Raw genomic sequence first — 16,009 nt, 5'->3', positions numbered from 1 at the left:
ATCGCCGCGATCGTTAGACTGAGCTCAATAATTCTAGCCCTAGACCTCCTCTATAACTTAAAAGATGCAACCTGTAGAATTTTTTAAACGTTGCCTATGGAGATTTTTGAGGGTAAAAGTTTGACGCCATTCCATGAGCGGGCGCAATTTAGAAGCGTGACATGTTGGTTATCAATTTACTCGGCGTTACATTATCTTTCGGAATATATCTAAAAATTGGGGTAACTTTACTGTTATCTTATTTTTTTATTTAAACATTTTTTTTTTTCCATAATAAAGTGCGCTTGTAAGACCGTTGTGCAAATACAGTATGACAGTAAGTATTGCAATGACCGCAATTTTATTCTCTAGGGTGTTAGAAAAAAAACCAATATATAATGTTTGGGGGTTTCTAAAGTAATTTTATAGCAAAAAAAAACTGTTTTAAAGATGTAAACACCTAAATTATAAAACGAGGCTGGTCCTTACGTTGTTCAGAAGGCATTTGCTGTATATAACGTTTAAGAATCAGATCACTGCTCAGTCAGATGCATAAACCCAGGGCAGGGACATATTTAAGGCCGGGAAAAAGGGGCAGCTGCCCTGGGCCCTGGCATTGTTGTATGTCCCCAAGCAGCTGACTCATACTTGCAAACTTTCCCAGTTTAAATTCCCTTGTCCCTTGAGGTTTTAGTCCTGTGCTATGTCCCAATATCTCAGTGTGAAGTTCTGTTACTAAAGCTGCCCAGCCCTATTGTTGTGTACAGATAACTCACCTGCAGAGTGCAGACCCTGTGTTTACATGTAAATACAGGCAGTCATATGTAAATAGCGGCGGACTGGTGGCATTGATATGTAAATAATAGAGTGGCCATTCATATGTATATCATACCAAATACAAATTTTTGCCCAGGGTCCAATCAATATTAAAGCTTTTTTATTTATTTATGTATTTATTTATTTTTATGTAAAAGGATGAACTTCCGATGCAAAAGGCTGGACCCACAAATCTATATATGATGTGCAGGGTCCTGTGTATAATGTAGAGCCTGGTATGGTGTATAATAATAACTGATAGCTATTGTTTTTCCAAGATAAACTTCAAATTTCTGGCTGTGTTTTTCACATGGCAATATTGAATAAACATGCATCCAGAACAGCAGGAAAAATGTTGTGATCAGATTGAACCTACATTATGTACCCTGTACACTTGTCCTCTGAAGTCTATTGCCACTGTATAAAAGCCAGCCAGGAACTTAGCACAGGGATGGGGGGAACCCCTTATAATGGGCACAGCAGCCAGCAGCTGTACAGGCCCGGGAACTCAGCACAGGGATGGGGGGAACCACTTATAATGGGCACAGCAGCCAGCAGTTGTACAGGCCCGGGAACTCAGCACAGCCATGGTGGGAACCCCTCATTATGGGCACAGTGAGGCTGCAATTGATGGGCAAGGTGAGGCTGCATTTGATGAAATAGACACTTGCATTTGGCAGCGCCATAATCTCTCTTTTAAACTTACCCATACTTTCATTTGACTCATAGGTATTGAACATTGTGCAATTTATTTTCAAAATGACTGAAAATTCGGTTCCATCTTTGAAACTATTTCCCTTCACAAGGCGTACAGATGAGGAAAAAATGAGGTTAAAGGAGCTTGGACCATATCAACCCAAACTGCAAATTCAGCAGAGGTCAAGTGATCGTGGTCGAGTTTACACGCGAAGCTTTTCCACCACTTCTTATAATAAATGGAGTTGGCTAGCTGGATGTGATGTGACTCATGCATATTATTGTTTTCCATGTTTGCTATTCCAAAGTCATGGCACCGACACACTGTGGATATCAACAGGGGTTAACGACCTAAAGCATCTCACTGAAAAATGCAAGCGGCATGAAACTACCCAAAGCCATCTTGACAATGTTATGAGGCTCGAGTTTTTTGGAAAGCGTAGCATTGGTGAACAGCTAGATGCAGGCTACAGAATTTCCATTAGAAGACACAATGAAGAGGTCACAAAAAATCGACAGATCCTGTCTAGGATAATAGACTGTGTGAAATTTTGTGGTGCATTTGAGCTGGCTTTGCGTGGTCATGATGAGAGCGAGAGCTCCGAAAATCGTGGGATATTCCGTGGCTTGGTTGATTTTGTTGCTTCTCTTGATGGAGTTTTGAAAGAGCACCTTGAGAATGCCACTGTTTTTAAGGGCACTTCAAAAACTGTGCAGAACGAGCTGTTGGACTGTATGCTGTCTGTAGTGAAGGAGCACATTATCCAAGAAGCACAGAGCAGCAATTTCATCTCAATCCAGGCCGATGAGACCACTGATATTGCCACCCATTGCCAACTTGTGCTTGTACTGCGCTACATAGATGACAAAAACAATGTACAAGAGAGGTTTTTTGAGTTTATTCCTCTACATTCCGCTAATGCAGATTCCATTGCTACAGCACTACAAGAGCGCCTTGCTGTCATCCTTCCAGGGGATCAGAAACATAAGCTCATCTCCCAAGCATATGATGGAGCCAGCGTGATGAGGGGTGCCACTTCAGGGGTTCAAAAGAAGATTCAGGATATTTACCCAAATGCCCATTACATCCACTGCTATGCACATCAGCTCAATCTGATAATGCAACAGGCCACTTCTCAAATGCCCAAAGTGAGACTTTTTTTTGCAAACCTTGGAGGATTTGCCAGCTTTTTTGCCAGATCACCCAAGCGCACAGATGTACTTGATAAAGTAGTTGCCCATAGACTACCAACATCAAGCAGTGTTAGATGGAACTTCCACAGCCGTGCCGTCAATACAGTGTTTGAGCACAGAGAGGACCTCATCCGCTGTTTTGAAACCATGAGAGACTCAGGTGATTTTGACTCTGTTACCATGAGAGAAGCAGCAGGCTTTGCCGTGCTGCTGGAGGATCAGGATTTTAAATATTTTCTTGCGCTTTTCCACAACATTATGCCGCATGTTGACCTCCTTTATGCCAAACTCCAGAAGAAGGACATAGATTCAGTCCACATTAAGGGGAGCATCCAGCAGTTCCAGCGGGACATACAGATGATCAGGTAGCAGCCGTAATCCTCCTTTTCCATGTGTTGTTGTTGTTATTATTATTATTTTTTTATTATTATTGCTCATACATTTTGCAGAGATTCTATCCCATCCCTGGTTGACGAAAGCAGTCAAGGTGGTTCTCAACCGAAGAGGCGGGGCTCACTGAATCCAGGAGACCATAAACGCATTGCATCTGAGGTGAGTGTTTATTTGTTGCAATATTTGTCTTTTTGATAGCTCCCTTATAGATATGAAGATTGGAAAGAAAAATATTTTTCTTACAATAGTCATATAAAAATGTGATCTAAAAGGATTTGTTATTCCCTCTAGTGGATAACATTAGTATTACAACCTTCATCTGTGTTAGCTGCCTGAACATCAGAAATGCATGAAACTTGACATATTTACTAAGAATGTCTTGTTGTCCAATGTCCATGTGTATGGAGTGCTGAGAAATTATGGATTCCAAACCACTGAAACTGAGCTCCCTTTATAACTTTAAAGTGAACATTTTAAAATGACCAGTTTTAAGTTATGACTCCATACACATGGACAAGAAATTCTTAGTAAATATGTCAGGTTGCATGCATTTATGATGGTCAGGGAGCTAACAGAGATGACATTGACACCCCTAATTGACATCACTGCCTAATTTTTGTTTTTATCCTTCACTCTATAGGTCTGTGATACCATACTATTGCACACCATGCGACGTTTCTCCTTCACAAAACACCTTGTTAGTGCCACTTTGCTTCAAGCAGACAGGTTTGAACAGTACGCAGTGGAGTTTCCCGAGGATGCACTGAGTGAGACTTTGAAGGCCTATCTAGTTCTGAATAAAAATAAGTTAAAGACAGAGCGAACAAGCCTACACACGAGGGGACTGTTCGTTGAAACAAAGTTTCAGCGGACAGTTTTTCGGAAATTCCCAAAAACCTTGTTCAGCGGACTGTTCGCTGAAACTGTCCGCTGAAAGCCCACACACGAGCGGACTGTCCGCCGAAACACTGTTCAGCGGACAAAGTTGGGCGAACAGTCCCCGCGTGTGTACGCGGCCTGAGTCTTTTTGTTGTTTGTTGTACAATAAAGTTTGTTTTCTGTTGTAAAAAAAAAATCACTGATTCGTGGTACTTTTATTGCATTCTTTAACAGTTGGTTTAAACATTGACATTTTCAATATTTTATCCAGATATATAATCTGTCCTGTGATTCTGGGGCTGTATACTCTGTCCTGTGATCTGAGCTGTATACTCGTGACACTATGGGTGGAAGGAAGTGGAATACAGGGGACGGATTAGGTGGATTACATAAGGGGCGTGGTTTATGAGAAGTGGGATGGGCCAAAATGATGGGCGGGGTCATGATGGGCGGGGTCTTGCGCCCCCCCATCCAAAAACTTCACCAGTGCCACTGACGACATCCCTGATATAGGGATAAGAGGGCTGAAGTGTAAGCCTGAATGGCGGTATTGCTGAGGAGAGCCAGGTGGCTTGGCATTTTTCATTTGTATTATTACGCTGTTGCTGTGGAAAGCTGAAACCCCTGTGTGGGAAACCCACCTGTTGTTGGACTTGTTTTGTTTTACTTTTAATAAAAGTGGGCCAACAAGCCCTTAAATGGCATAACTGGCATGGACTCTACTCACTGGTGTGCTCTACACAGAGGCTAAATAACCCCCAAATATCACAAGTGGTGCTCGGATGCGGGCATAACTGAAGATCTTTGCATATACCAGTGAGCTATTGCCATAAACTGCCTGTGCTCTGCAGTGTGTGCAGCAGGTGGTGTACCTGGAAGGGAGAGGCCCCTTAAAAAGACAGTACTCCTGTTGTTGCTCTGTGTAGTGGAGAGTCCACCAGCATTTGAATCTGCGGTGGATTGGTGCAAGCAGCACCTGGCAGGAATTAACCAAGCTACAGAGGAAAGCAAGCCAACCCTCAGTGCAAGGGTAAAGCCGCTGGATGTCCATAACTGGAAGAGGGGTGTTGTTGCCCCTGGCAAAGCTGCTGCAGTTAAAACAGCTATTGTGAAAGATGTGAATGTGTCACAGCATGAGACAGGATCCAGCAGAGAGAAGCCCATGCTATATGCAAGGAGAGAGGCTGATCAAAGGCTGAGGATGAGAGTGGTTGCCCATAGCAACGCAGAGGAAGCCAGTCGGGCTGTCTCTGTACCATGGGCTATGTCTAATAAGGACCGTGGAAAGTGGCTTAACGAGGAGCCCATATATCATGTTGGAGAGCGCCAGCAAAGTTCTGCTGGGAGAGTGCGGTCTCCCATGGTGACCAGAGTGAAATGTGTGCCTGAAAGGAGGAGCTGCAGTAGAGGTTTGGTTCAGCGACCCCACGAAGAGGCCTGTGCATTTCGGCCAGCTGGGAATCACCAGGAGAGAATCGCTTTGGAAAAAAATCGTCCAGCACCATGCCTGGAATGTGGCCAGCTGGGGCATGGTGTGTTTTCTTGCCCCAGGTTATGGAATACGGCTGGAGATAATGTTGCTGAGAAAAAAGTTTTGTCTGCAGGCCCAGATTCCTATGAAAATATGTTTGCAGTCACCCCTAGCAACAAGGAATTTCCTGTTGTGCCTGCAGGGGGTGCTAAACAGTGGGAGATGCCTGCTGTAGTTTCATCCCATGGCCACCAGGAGGAGTTGGCCAGCAAAAGTGAAGCAGAGGACTGGTGCATAAGACAACGTACTCAAATGAAGATGGTGACCCCAACTACTGCGGTGGGTAAGACTGTCTTTAATGAAATGATGGCTGGAACTGCTGATTTCATGTATAAAAGGACTGGTTATGAGACTGTCCATGATGATGTGAGAGTGACCCCAGTTAGTGGGGCCACTGAATGTGCACTTGAGAATGACTTTTCCCTATACAGTGGGAATGCAGGGGTTAAAGTCCAAATAGAACCTGTTTTGGTGACTAAAAGTATTGTGTCTAATGACTATCAGGCTCAAGTTGGCCGTGGGCTAGGACAGCCTGCAAAAGCTAAAAATGCTATAAGTGTTACTGTTAATGAAAACTTTGCTGCTGTTGGGAAAACTTTTTCTCTGAAAGAACCTGGGGTTATCAAAAATGGGCCTTTGTCTGTAGCAACTGGTGGTAAGACAGCACAGTTGTCCACAGGAATCTCCAGGGAACTTCATGTATTGGAGTCAGAGGTTGCCCTGGACAACTGCGATGTCACTCTGGTGGGACAGAATGGAACTGTACCGTGTAATAGTAATGTGTTAGTGCAAGCTGCTAGTACTAAAAATCTGCAGGTAAATGGTGGATTAACACAACCTGTGAAAAATGCAAAGATGTGTGAGTTTTATGAAACGCAAGCAGAGAAAGGTGGTGAATATGGTGTATTGCAACCTGTGCTACCACAGTCTGACATGATTTACAATGACTGGTGTAATGAGTCTGCAGCTAAGCCAGTCTGTTATGTGTCTCATTGGGCAGATGTCTCGGTTCTGAGGAGTACCGCAGAAGGGAGCGCACATACAATAGATTGGAATAGTTGGGGTAAAAATCGTATCTCCCTGATAGATAAGGCTTTTATACACAAAAATAAGGTGGACATGGTTTCTGCTGTGCCAGCAGGAGGGGCTGCAGAACAGCTTGTACCTGAGGGCGCGGTGGCTGCTGCAGGGGTTAACCCTTGTAAGCAGGATGAACCAAATAAGGGCACAGCAGAGACATTGTCCGCAACCCACAAAACTGAGGTTTGCATGGAGGGTCAACGTGACGTTGTCACTGGTAATGTTCTGGAGCAGTTCACTGATGCTGAGCCTGAGAAGTTGGGTATGAGTCCAGCACCTGGCAGTGCTCTGGTGGAGCACCAGGCAGTGTTTACCTCCAGCTGGGAGGAGGGTCCGTTAACCATTGCAACTTTTCAAGTCTCAGCAAGTGAGTCTCTCTGCATCCCCAGTGTCATGAAAGTCCACAGGAAGAACTTAGGTCTGGAGTCAAGGGCCTGGTTTATAACCGAAGCATTAAAAGAGATGCTTGAACTTTGGGATGTACAGCCAATCTATACTAGTGTGTCTCCTCCACAGTCTGATGGTCTGGTACTGCATGTGGCAGGCTGTACAGAGCAAAGCAAAACGGGACAGGAATGGTTTATTCCTAAATTTGCTACTTTTGTTAAAAGTTGCCGCTACGTATGCTGCTGGATTACGTCCAGAAGAAATATTTGAGACAGACTTTGGAGAAATGGAAAATAAGCCTAAAATGTATGTGGTTTCACCTCTTAACAGCCAGATGGGAAGCATTTCTGCTGCTATGGTCCAGTGTGGTGCTGGTCAGTTGCTGAAGGGCGTGTATACTGCACCAGTAGAAAAAACACATGAGGTGGAAGGGCCATGTGTGGACCTGAAAGCAACAGAGATCCTGACCAGGGCTCAAACAAAGGTGGTTAAAGAGACTGGGGTCCCCAGTCCAATGGTTGGTTTAGGTGACAAACCTAATAAGGTCTCCGGGACAGGGGAATGGACAAGGAGCGTGATAAAAATTGTATATGGATCAGACGAGAGCTTGCCTGTTCAGGTGGATAAAAATACAGATGGCATCAGAACAGGTCAAGTGGTAGGACAGCTGCCTGCAGAGTGGGTGAACCCATGAGAGGTGACGTCCTGTGAGGTTCCTGTGGGTGATGGCGGCCCTCCGGTATGTGTGCCCTCTGCGGACTCTGCCTTAGCAAATGTTGAGAAAAAAGGCATTGGTGATATGTGCAACATTGAGAGGTCTAATGTTGGTTTGAATATGTCTGTCAATGATGAACCAAGTAATGTGTTAACGGTACATGGTAATGTGGTGTCCAAAGGTACAGGTAAATCTGGTAAACAATTAGTGACTGCTGAGTCAGGTACCAGAAATAAGAAGCGGGTTTCCGTTATAAACACTATAGAAATATGCCCCCCTACAGCCTCAGAACAGTACTGCTGAGAGTTTTGGGGAAACCTGGGAACCTGAAGCGTGGAGGCAGAAGGGTTGGTAGAAAGACCAACGGGAACCCATTAAGATTTCAGGAGAGGAAGTGCTTATGGAAATACACTCGGAAGAATATGAAGAAGATATGTGGTAGTATGGTACCCCACCAGCAGAAAGATGCAGGGTTCTCAACCAGGCAGGTTGAGGGGCTCCAGGGGAGTTGTTTGTTTGAGAGGAAACTGGCTTTTCAGTTTCCTCATCTTTTAAAAAAATCCAGTTTGGGACCTGGAGCCCGGAGATTCCATAGTGTTATGGGTGGGGCGGAATCTCCAATCCTGGGACCGGGTTTTGGGAACAGCCAGAAGTCTGGCTGGATGATTGAACAGGTGGGTCCTGGGCTTATAACAGAGCCAAGACCATGGTTCTGGGCTCCACCCTCCCAAGGAGTCCAGGCAAGCAAGGGAGAAGCCTGCATGTCTGCATGGTCTAATCAGAGGGCCCAAAGCTGTGGGCTGAGCAGCAAAGAAGAGAAAAAGAGGTACAGTAGTTGTATGACATCCCTGTTATAGGAATAAGAGGGCTGAAGTGTAAGCCTGAACGACGATATTGCTGAGGAGAGCCAGGTGGTTTGGCATTTTTCATTTTTATTATTGCGCTGTTGCTGTGGAAAGCTGAAACCCCTGTGTAGGAAACCCACCTGTTGTTGGACTTGTTTTGTTTTACTTTTAATAAAAGTGGGCCAACAAGCCCTTAAATGGCATAACTGACATGGACTCTACTCACTGGTGTGCTCTACACAGAGGATAAATAACCCCCAAATATCACAAAAAAAATAAAATATATATATATATATATATATATTTACCCTCACAAGACCCATCTCCCTGCTCCCGTTTGCCTTCAAGCTCATCGAACACCTTGTCCATGACCAAATGAGTCGCTACCTCATGGACAACAACCTTCTCGACCCCCTACAGTCTGGCTTCCGCCCACAACATTCTACTGAAACTGACCTACTAACTGCTAAAACCAACGGCCACTACTCCATAGTCATACTTTTAGACCTCTCTGCTGCCTTTGACACAGTTGACCACCTGCTCCTCCACAGCAAATTATGCTCCCTTGGCCTCTGCGATTCTGCTTTATCCTGGTTTTCCTCCTACCTATCTTTCAGTGACATGGTTTCCAATACCACCTCTATGTCGATGACACCCAGATCTATCTCTCCACTCCTCAACTCACCCCCTCAATCTCCTTTCAGATCTCCAAATTACTGAATGACATATCAGTATGGATGTCACACCACTTCCTCAAACTCAATCTTTCTAAAACTGAGCTTGTTATATTTCCTCCTTCACGATCCCCCCCCCCTGTGACTTCACCATCAACACATGCCAGGGTCCTGGGTGTAATCCTTGACTCTGACCTCTCCTTCAGCCCCCATATCCAATCACTGGCTAAATCCTGCTGCCTTCACCTCCGCAACATCTCCAGAATTCGACCCTTGCTGACTGACACCACAAAGCAACTCGTTCACTCCTTGATTATTTCCCGCCTTGACTACTGCAACTCTCTCCTTAATGGCCTACCCTTAAGCAGGCTATCCCCCCCCCCCTTTCAGTCTATTATGAATGCTGCTGCTACACTAATACACCTCACTAATTGTTCCGTGACTGCTGCCCCTCTCTGCCAATCCCTTCCCTGGCTTCCCCTACCCCACCGTGTAAAATTTAAAATGCTAACCATAACATACAAGGCCATCCACAACCTCGCCCCCATCTACATCACCAACCTCATCTGCAGATATCGCCCAAATCGTCCCCTCCGCTCCTCTGAGGACCTTCTGCTTTCTAGCTCCCTTGTTACCTCCTCTCATGCTCTCCTTCAAGACTTCTCCAGAGCCTCTCCCATCCTCTGGAACTCCCTGCCCCAGTCTATCCGCTCAGCCCCTACCTTGTCCCCTCTATAAATTGTAAAGCGCTGCGTGTACTGTTGGCGCTATATAAATCAATAATAATAATAATAACATTACTGTTTTTTTAACATTTGGCTCAGATTGGATTCAATAGGTTTAGGGTTTAGTACCTGACTTTTTATAATGTTCACTAAACCCGCCTCAAACACAACCCAGGTACATTCAGCTCATCTCTAATGCCTAGTAGCACCAGGAATTGACTATCGAACATAAAGCAGTAACATCCATCACAACTACATTTTCAATGTAGAACAAATGAGGGTTTTAAAAGCTCTAATTGCTTAGTTATCACATCTGCAGAGTCTTTGTTATGTGCGACTGTCCCTATGGTGAATATTCTGGGCACATTGTCTATACTTTCTGCTGCATGATACTATAAATATGAGTCAACATGCAAATGTGTGTAAAATTACTGTAATGTCAAATCTGACTTTTTTTACAGGATTATCTCAGAAAATGCTTCCAAAGCCCAACTTATCATAAGTAAGTAATGCATCGTGTTAGAAATCAGTTTAGCAGAACTTGGCTTTAAAAGCACAGAAATCTCAAAATATTTCTTTGCTTAATTGACTGAAGCGCATGAAAAATGTGCTCTGGTTCTTGGCATGGAAATGCGCTATGATCCGCAAATTTTCCCACTATGCACATTTACAGGGAATATTTTTTTTTTTTTCTGGAGAGACAGAAGAAGAGAAAAAAAGTTTTTTTTTCTATTTGTTTTACATGAGCACACAAGGGTATTGCTAGATAGTGATGGACGAACTTCCGACGGGACGTTTCGCGAACGTGGCCAAAAGTTTGCGAACTGCAGGGTGTGTGGCGGACCACATTGTCTTTAATAGCAGGCGAACCTTAAAGACCTCCAGGTCATATTTTCAGCCACGAAATATTTACTAGCTGTGCACACACAGTCCCACAACATGGACACTGACATAACAAAAGTATTAAGTGAATCTGGGATCGACAACAACAAGCATTCTTTTTTTTATCTGTGAAATTTTGACCATTCAGGAGCGCGTGAAGGCCATGGAAGAGAGGCAAGGTCAGGCCAGGCTATGAAGAGGGTGCAGGAGATGATCAGTGCCACAGTCAGGGCAGTGCAGTCCTGTGCCAGTGTCTCAGTGTGACAACCTGTGCTTGAGCCCCTCTCTCTACCTGGCCCTTACCCCCACCTATGCAGGGCTCTACTGTGGTGGTCCGGAGGTGCCAGTCTGGTGCTGATCCTCAGCCATGGTGCTGGCACTGCCTGCTGATTGGCTTCTCCGCTGCTATCTCCCTCACTGTCTGAAACCAGCACCGCGATAGAGACTGAGCACTGACATCAGCACCGTGAAAGCACTGACACCAGCACCGTGATAGAGAGCACTGAGACCACACCAGCACCGAGATAGAGAGCACAGACACCAGCACCATGATAGAAAGCACCGTGAGAGCACTGACACCAGTACCAAGATAGAGAGCACTGATACCAGCAACTTGCTGTGGGACCCAAAAATATGACACTGCTCAACCTCTTCAAACAGGAGGGTATGGGCATATAGTACGGTGTGCTTTTTTTGTACAAGGAAGTGAGCCAAAAAGGGTCCGTGTGCTAGATTAAATAAATTATTTATAGAGTTATGCATATACATGGTCTACTGGTCACATGTGTTGAATTTCTCCGAGATCCATGCCTCATTCATTTTTATAAATGAGAGGTAGTCAACACTGTCGTGAGCTAGGCGAGTGCGCTTATCGGTCATGATCCCCCCCCCCTGCTGCGCTGAATGTCCGTTCGGACAGGACACTGGACGAGGGGCAAGCCAACAGCTCCATTGCAAATTGGGCAAGCTCTGGCCAGAGGTCAAGCCTGCCCACCCAGTAGTCCAGGGGTTCGTCACTCCTCAGAGCATCCACATCAGACATTAACCCGAAGTAGTCGGACACCTGTCGGTCTAGGCATTCCCTGATGCTGGATCCGGATGAGACCTGTCGATGGGTCGGCTGAAAGAATGACCTTATATCAGAAGTCACCAACACATCTTCAAACCGCCCTCTTCTTGCAGGCGCTGTTGGATTGGTACCCGCAACTCTTTCTCTGGGAGTGGGAATTTCTTCTCTGCTAGCCCACGCAAAAGCAGAATGCAGCATTTCTCTAAGCAAGGCCTGGAAGTGCTCCATTCTGACAGCCCCCTGTGACGGTGGTAACATTTCCGCCATTTTGTGTTTGTACCGGGGGTCTAAGTACGTTGCCATCGTACTGGTCCTTGACCCTTATGCTTTTTATACGGGGGTCCCTGTTAAAACACTGGAGCATGAAGGCCCCCATTTGCACTAAACTGGAAGTGGTGTGGTGGCCTGGCTCCTGCTCATCATCCAGGATAATGTTGTCCTACTCGTTCTCCTCTCCCCATCCACGCACAACAGGGATCCCAGAAAGGTTGAAAGCATCTTCTTGCTCCTCCTCATCTGCCCCGACACCATCCTCCTCTGACTCCTCTTCAGACTCTTGTTGTTGACTTATCTCAGAGTAGCCCCCCTGGGAATTCATCCAGCATTGCGACTTGCTCATCTTCCCGCTCCTGCTCCTCCACGGCTTGATCAACGACACAACGCGATGCACGCTCCATAAAGAAGGCATAAGGTACCATGTCACTGATGGCGCCATGGCTGCGACTGACCAGTTTGGTGACCTCATCAAATGGCCGCAGAAGTCTGCATACGCCGCGCATGAGTAGCCACTGGCATGGTGGAAAAAAAACAGCTCCCAGAACCTGTTCTGCCGCAGAGTTCGTACAGGTAGACGTTAATTGCACGTTTCTGCTGGAGCAGCCTATCAAGCATATAGAAGGTTGAGTTCCATCGTGTCGGTCAATCGCAAATAAGATGTTTGACTAGCAGATTGTGTCACAGCTGAATGTCAGCAAGGCGAGCCATGGCCGTGTAAGATCTTCTGAAATGGGCTGAGATTTTCCTTGACTGCCGTAAGATGTCCTGGACCCCAGGGTATTTGACAACGAATTGCTGCACGATCAAGTTTAAGACGTGTGCCATGCATGGCATGTGTGTAATTTTGCCCTGTTTCAATGCGCTAAGCAGATTGGCACCATTGTCCCACACCACTTTACCAACTGTCAAATTGAGCGGTGTTAGCCACTGATCTGCCTGTGAACGCAAAGCTTAAAGAAGTGCAGGGCCAGTGTGACTCTTGGCTTCCAGGCACGACACATCACAGCATGGCAACGTCTCAACCGGCATGTCTAATAGATTCTGGGGATCTTGGGCGGCGCAGCGGAAGAGACGCTAGCAGTGGAAAAGGAGGAGTCAGCTGAGGAGGAGAGGGAGGAGGATGGAGTAGGAGGAGGAGAAGAAGAGGCAGGACTGCATGCAATTCGTAGCGGTAAAACCAAATCTGCACGTGTGCCACGGGTTACCTGCTTGACGGCCGTCAGAAGGTTCACCCAGTGGGCAGTAAAAGTTATATACCTTCCCTGCCCGTGTTTGCTAGACCACTTGTCTGTGGTCAGATGTATCTTGGCACCGACACTGTGTGCCAGAGATACATTCACTTGCCGCTGAACATGGCCATATAGCTCTGGGATGCCCTTCTGTGAGAAATACTTCCTTCCTGGGACCTTCCATTGTGGTGTTCCAACAGCCACAAATTTTTGAAAGGCCTCCGCGTCCACCAGTTTATATGGCAGTAGTTGGCGGGCTATCAGTTCTGACAAGCCAGCCGTCAACCATTGGGCAAGAGGGTTATCCTGTGTCATCATTTTTTTACGTTTGAACATTTGGCCCACGGATGCCTGCCTTTTTCCAGAAAAACGTGAGGACGGCATGATGGAAGGTAGAGTGGAGGCTAATTGTGAGGAGAGAGAGAAGGAGAAGACGAGGCTGGATGGTGAGAGCCTGGAGTGTGGCTTTGTGGGTTCCATTGCTTCCACGGGGCTCGGTGATTGCAGCTCATGTGCCTTCTTAAGGCGGTCGTCCCTAGGTGAGTGTTGGGCTTACCGCGACTTATACGTTGACTGCAAAGATTGCAGATGGCAAAACTATTGTCAGCACGTTAAAAAAAGCCCACACTGCGGAGCCATGTGCCGGCGTCCTGGGAGCACCAGATGTGACCGTACATGGTTGGTGCCTCACTCCTGATACATTAGCAGTCTGCTTTGTCCCTCCTGTGCAATCTAAGTTCTGCCTGCTTCTCCTCCCTATCCTCCCTATCTGCTGGTCCATATCTCCCTGGACTCCCTTCCTCTTCCTCTCTTGTGGGCACCCACGTGACATCACTAGACACGTCATCATCAACGTCACCTTCCCCACCGCTATAATTAGAGATTTCGGAGTAGGCAGCAACACCGGGGACCAACCTCCTCCTTGGGCTGATCTGGGTACTGTCGTCAGACTGCTGAGTGGTGGTTGTTGCTACCTCCTCTTCCTGATCCAATGCCAAGAGTGGCTGCGCATCAGAAATGTCTTGTGATGGATCGGAAAATAATTCCTGTGACTGGTGGTAGTGTCTTTGGGGGTGCACACAGCAGAGAGTGAACAAGAGGGTGCAGATCGAGAGGATGAGGAGGGTGCAGAAGAGTAAGGCTGAGTGAGCCACTCAACCAAGTCTGGTGCGTCCTTTGACGTAATTGCACGCACCTTCTGCAATTTGCCACTTTGGCTCAAGCCTGTTGTTCCTGCCCTACCCCTACCACCCCTGCGGAAGGGCTTGCCTCTTCCTCTGCCATCATTTTTTTAAATTACCCTGTGACAAAAGTCTCTAGAAAAGTGCAGTATGTATGTGAAAGAAGGTATATAATATCCCGCTTCAATCGGTCGTTTTGGGGGGTGAATGGTCTATCACACCAGTTATAATACTATTTTTAATTACGTTTGTCACTCTTTGTAGTATCACTGCAGAACCGCTCAGCAGTCACAATGCTGCACAGTGGAAATGCACTATACTATGCTTTCTATATTTGCAAGTATTTTATACGTGTATTACACCCCTATATACTGCACACCAAATGGTACACCTATACCAGTCCTTAAAAGGACCTTTGTGGACCTAATAGTAGCTAGCTAGTAGCTAGTGAATTGCAGACTGTCCCTGCTCCAAGCACCAAACTGTCCCTCCATACACTGAGAAACGACACCTGCAGAATCGGTCAGCAGCACAGCAGTGCAGTGCACTATAATATTCTTTCTATATTTGAAAGAAAGTATATTATACGTGTATAACCCTATATATTGTACACCTATACCAGTACTTAAAAGGACCTTTTGTGGACCTAGTAGCTAGTGATTTGCAGACTGTCCCTGCTCCAAAACACCAAACTGTCCCTCAGTCCCTACACTGATAAAAGACAGCTGCAGAATCGGTCAGCACTCAGCAGCACAGCAGTCAGCAGTGCACCATAATATACTTTCTATGTTTGAAAGAAAGTATATTATACGTGTATAACCCTATATACTGTACTCCTATACCAGTACTTAAAAGGACCTTTGTGGACCTAATAGTAATAGCTAGTGTTTAAACTGACTGTCCCTGCTCCACACAGCGTCCTTTCCCTACTTTGACAAAAGACAGCTGCAGAATTGGGCAGCACTCAGCACAGCAGTCAGCAGTGCACCATAATATACTTTTATATATTTGAAATAAAGTATATTATAGGTGTATTACAACCCTATATACTGTAACCTATACCAGTCATTAAAAGGACTTTTGTGGACCTAATAGTAATAGCTAGTGATTACACTGACTGTCCCTGCTCCACACAGCGTCCTTTCCCTACACTGACAAAAGACAGAATGTAAAATGGCCGCCAGATCAGGTCTATTTATAAGGTAGGGGTATGTCCAATTGTCCATGTGCTGAAATGTCTCAATTGGCTGTCCTGTACCCCATGATGGATGTGTCATGGGTCAAAGTTCTTCACAATGTAAACACATATGTCCGCCACGCGAACAGCGCCAGAAGTCGGCCGGTTGGCGAATCGCGAACGACCAAAATTCGCCGCGAACTGACCGCTAGGCAAACCGCAAGGCCATCTCTATTGCTGGATTCTTAAAAGACCCAGAGCATCTTTTGATATCACAACAT

General features: G+C 45.9%; 1 protein-coding gene across 1 annotated transcript; it reads left to right on the top strand.

Moving 5' to 3' along the window:
• Window positions 1–1,554: 1,554 nt before the first annotated feature.
• LOC143962211 (zinc finger MYM-type protein 1-like) lies at window positions 1,555–3,830 on the top strand. The gene is made up of 2 exons (XM_077471547.1): window positions 1,555–3,237; window positions 3,719–3,830. Exon 1 carries the CDS (start codon window positions 1,555–1,557, stop codon window positions 3,052–3,054), a length of 1,500 nt encoding a protein of 499 aa, XP_077327673.1. The 3' UTR covers window positions 3,055–3,237; window positions 3,719–3,830.
• Window positions 3,831–16,009: the final 12,179 nt, after the last annotated feature.

This window comes from Lithobates pipiens, unplaced genomic scaffold (assembly GCF_037356315.1).
Source record: "Lithobates pipiens isolate NorthernLeopardFrog02 unplaced genomic scaffold, aLitPip1_a1.2 Scaffold_8, whole genome shotgun sequence".
NCBI lineage: Eukaryota > Metazoa > Chordata > Amphibia > Anura > Ranidae > Lithobates > Lithobates pipiens.
This window is presented reverse-complemented; position numbering and strand designations above follow the sequence as displayed.

Coding starts and splice junctions, on each gene's coding strand:
- LOC143962211 (XM_077471547.1), top strand. CDS start 1,555: ATGACTGAAAATTCGGTTCCATCTTTGAAACTATTTCCCTTCACAAGG.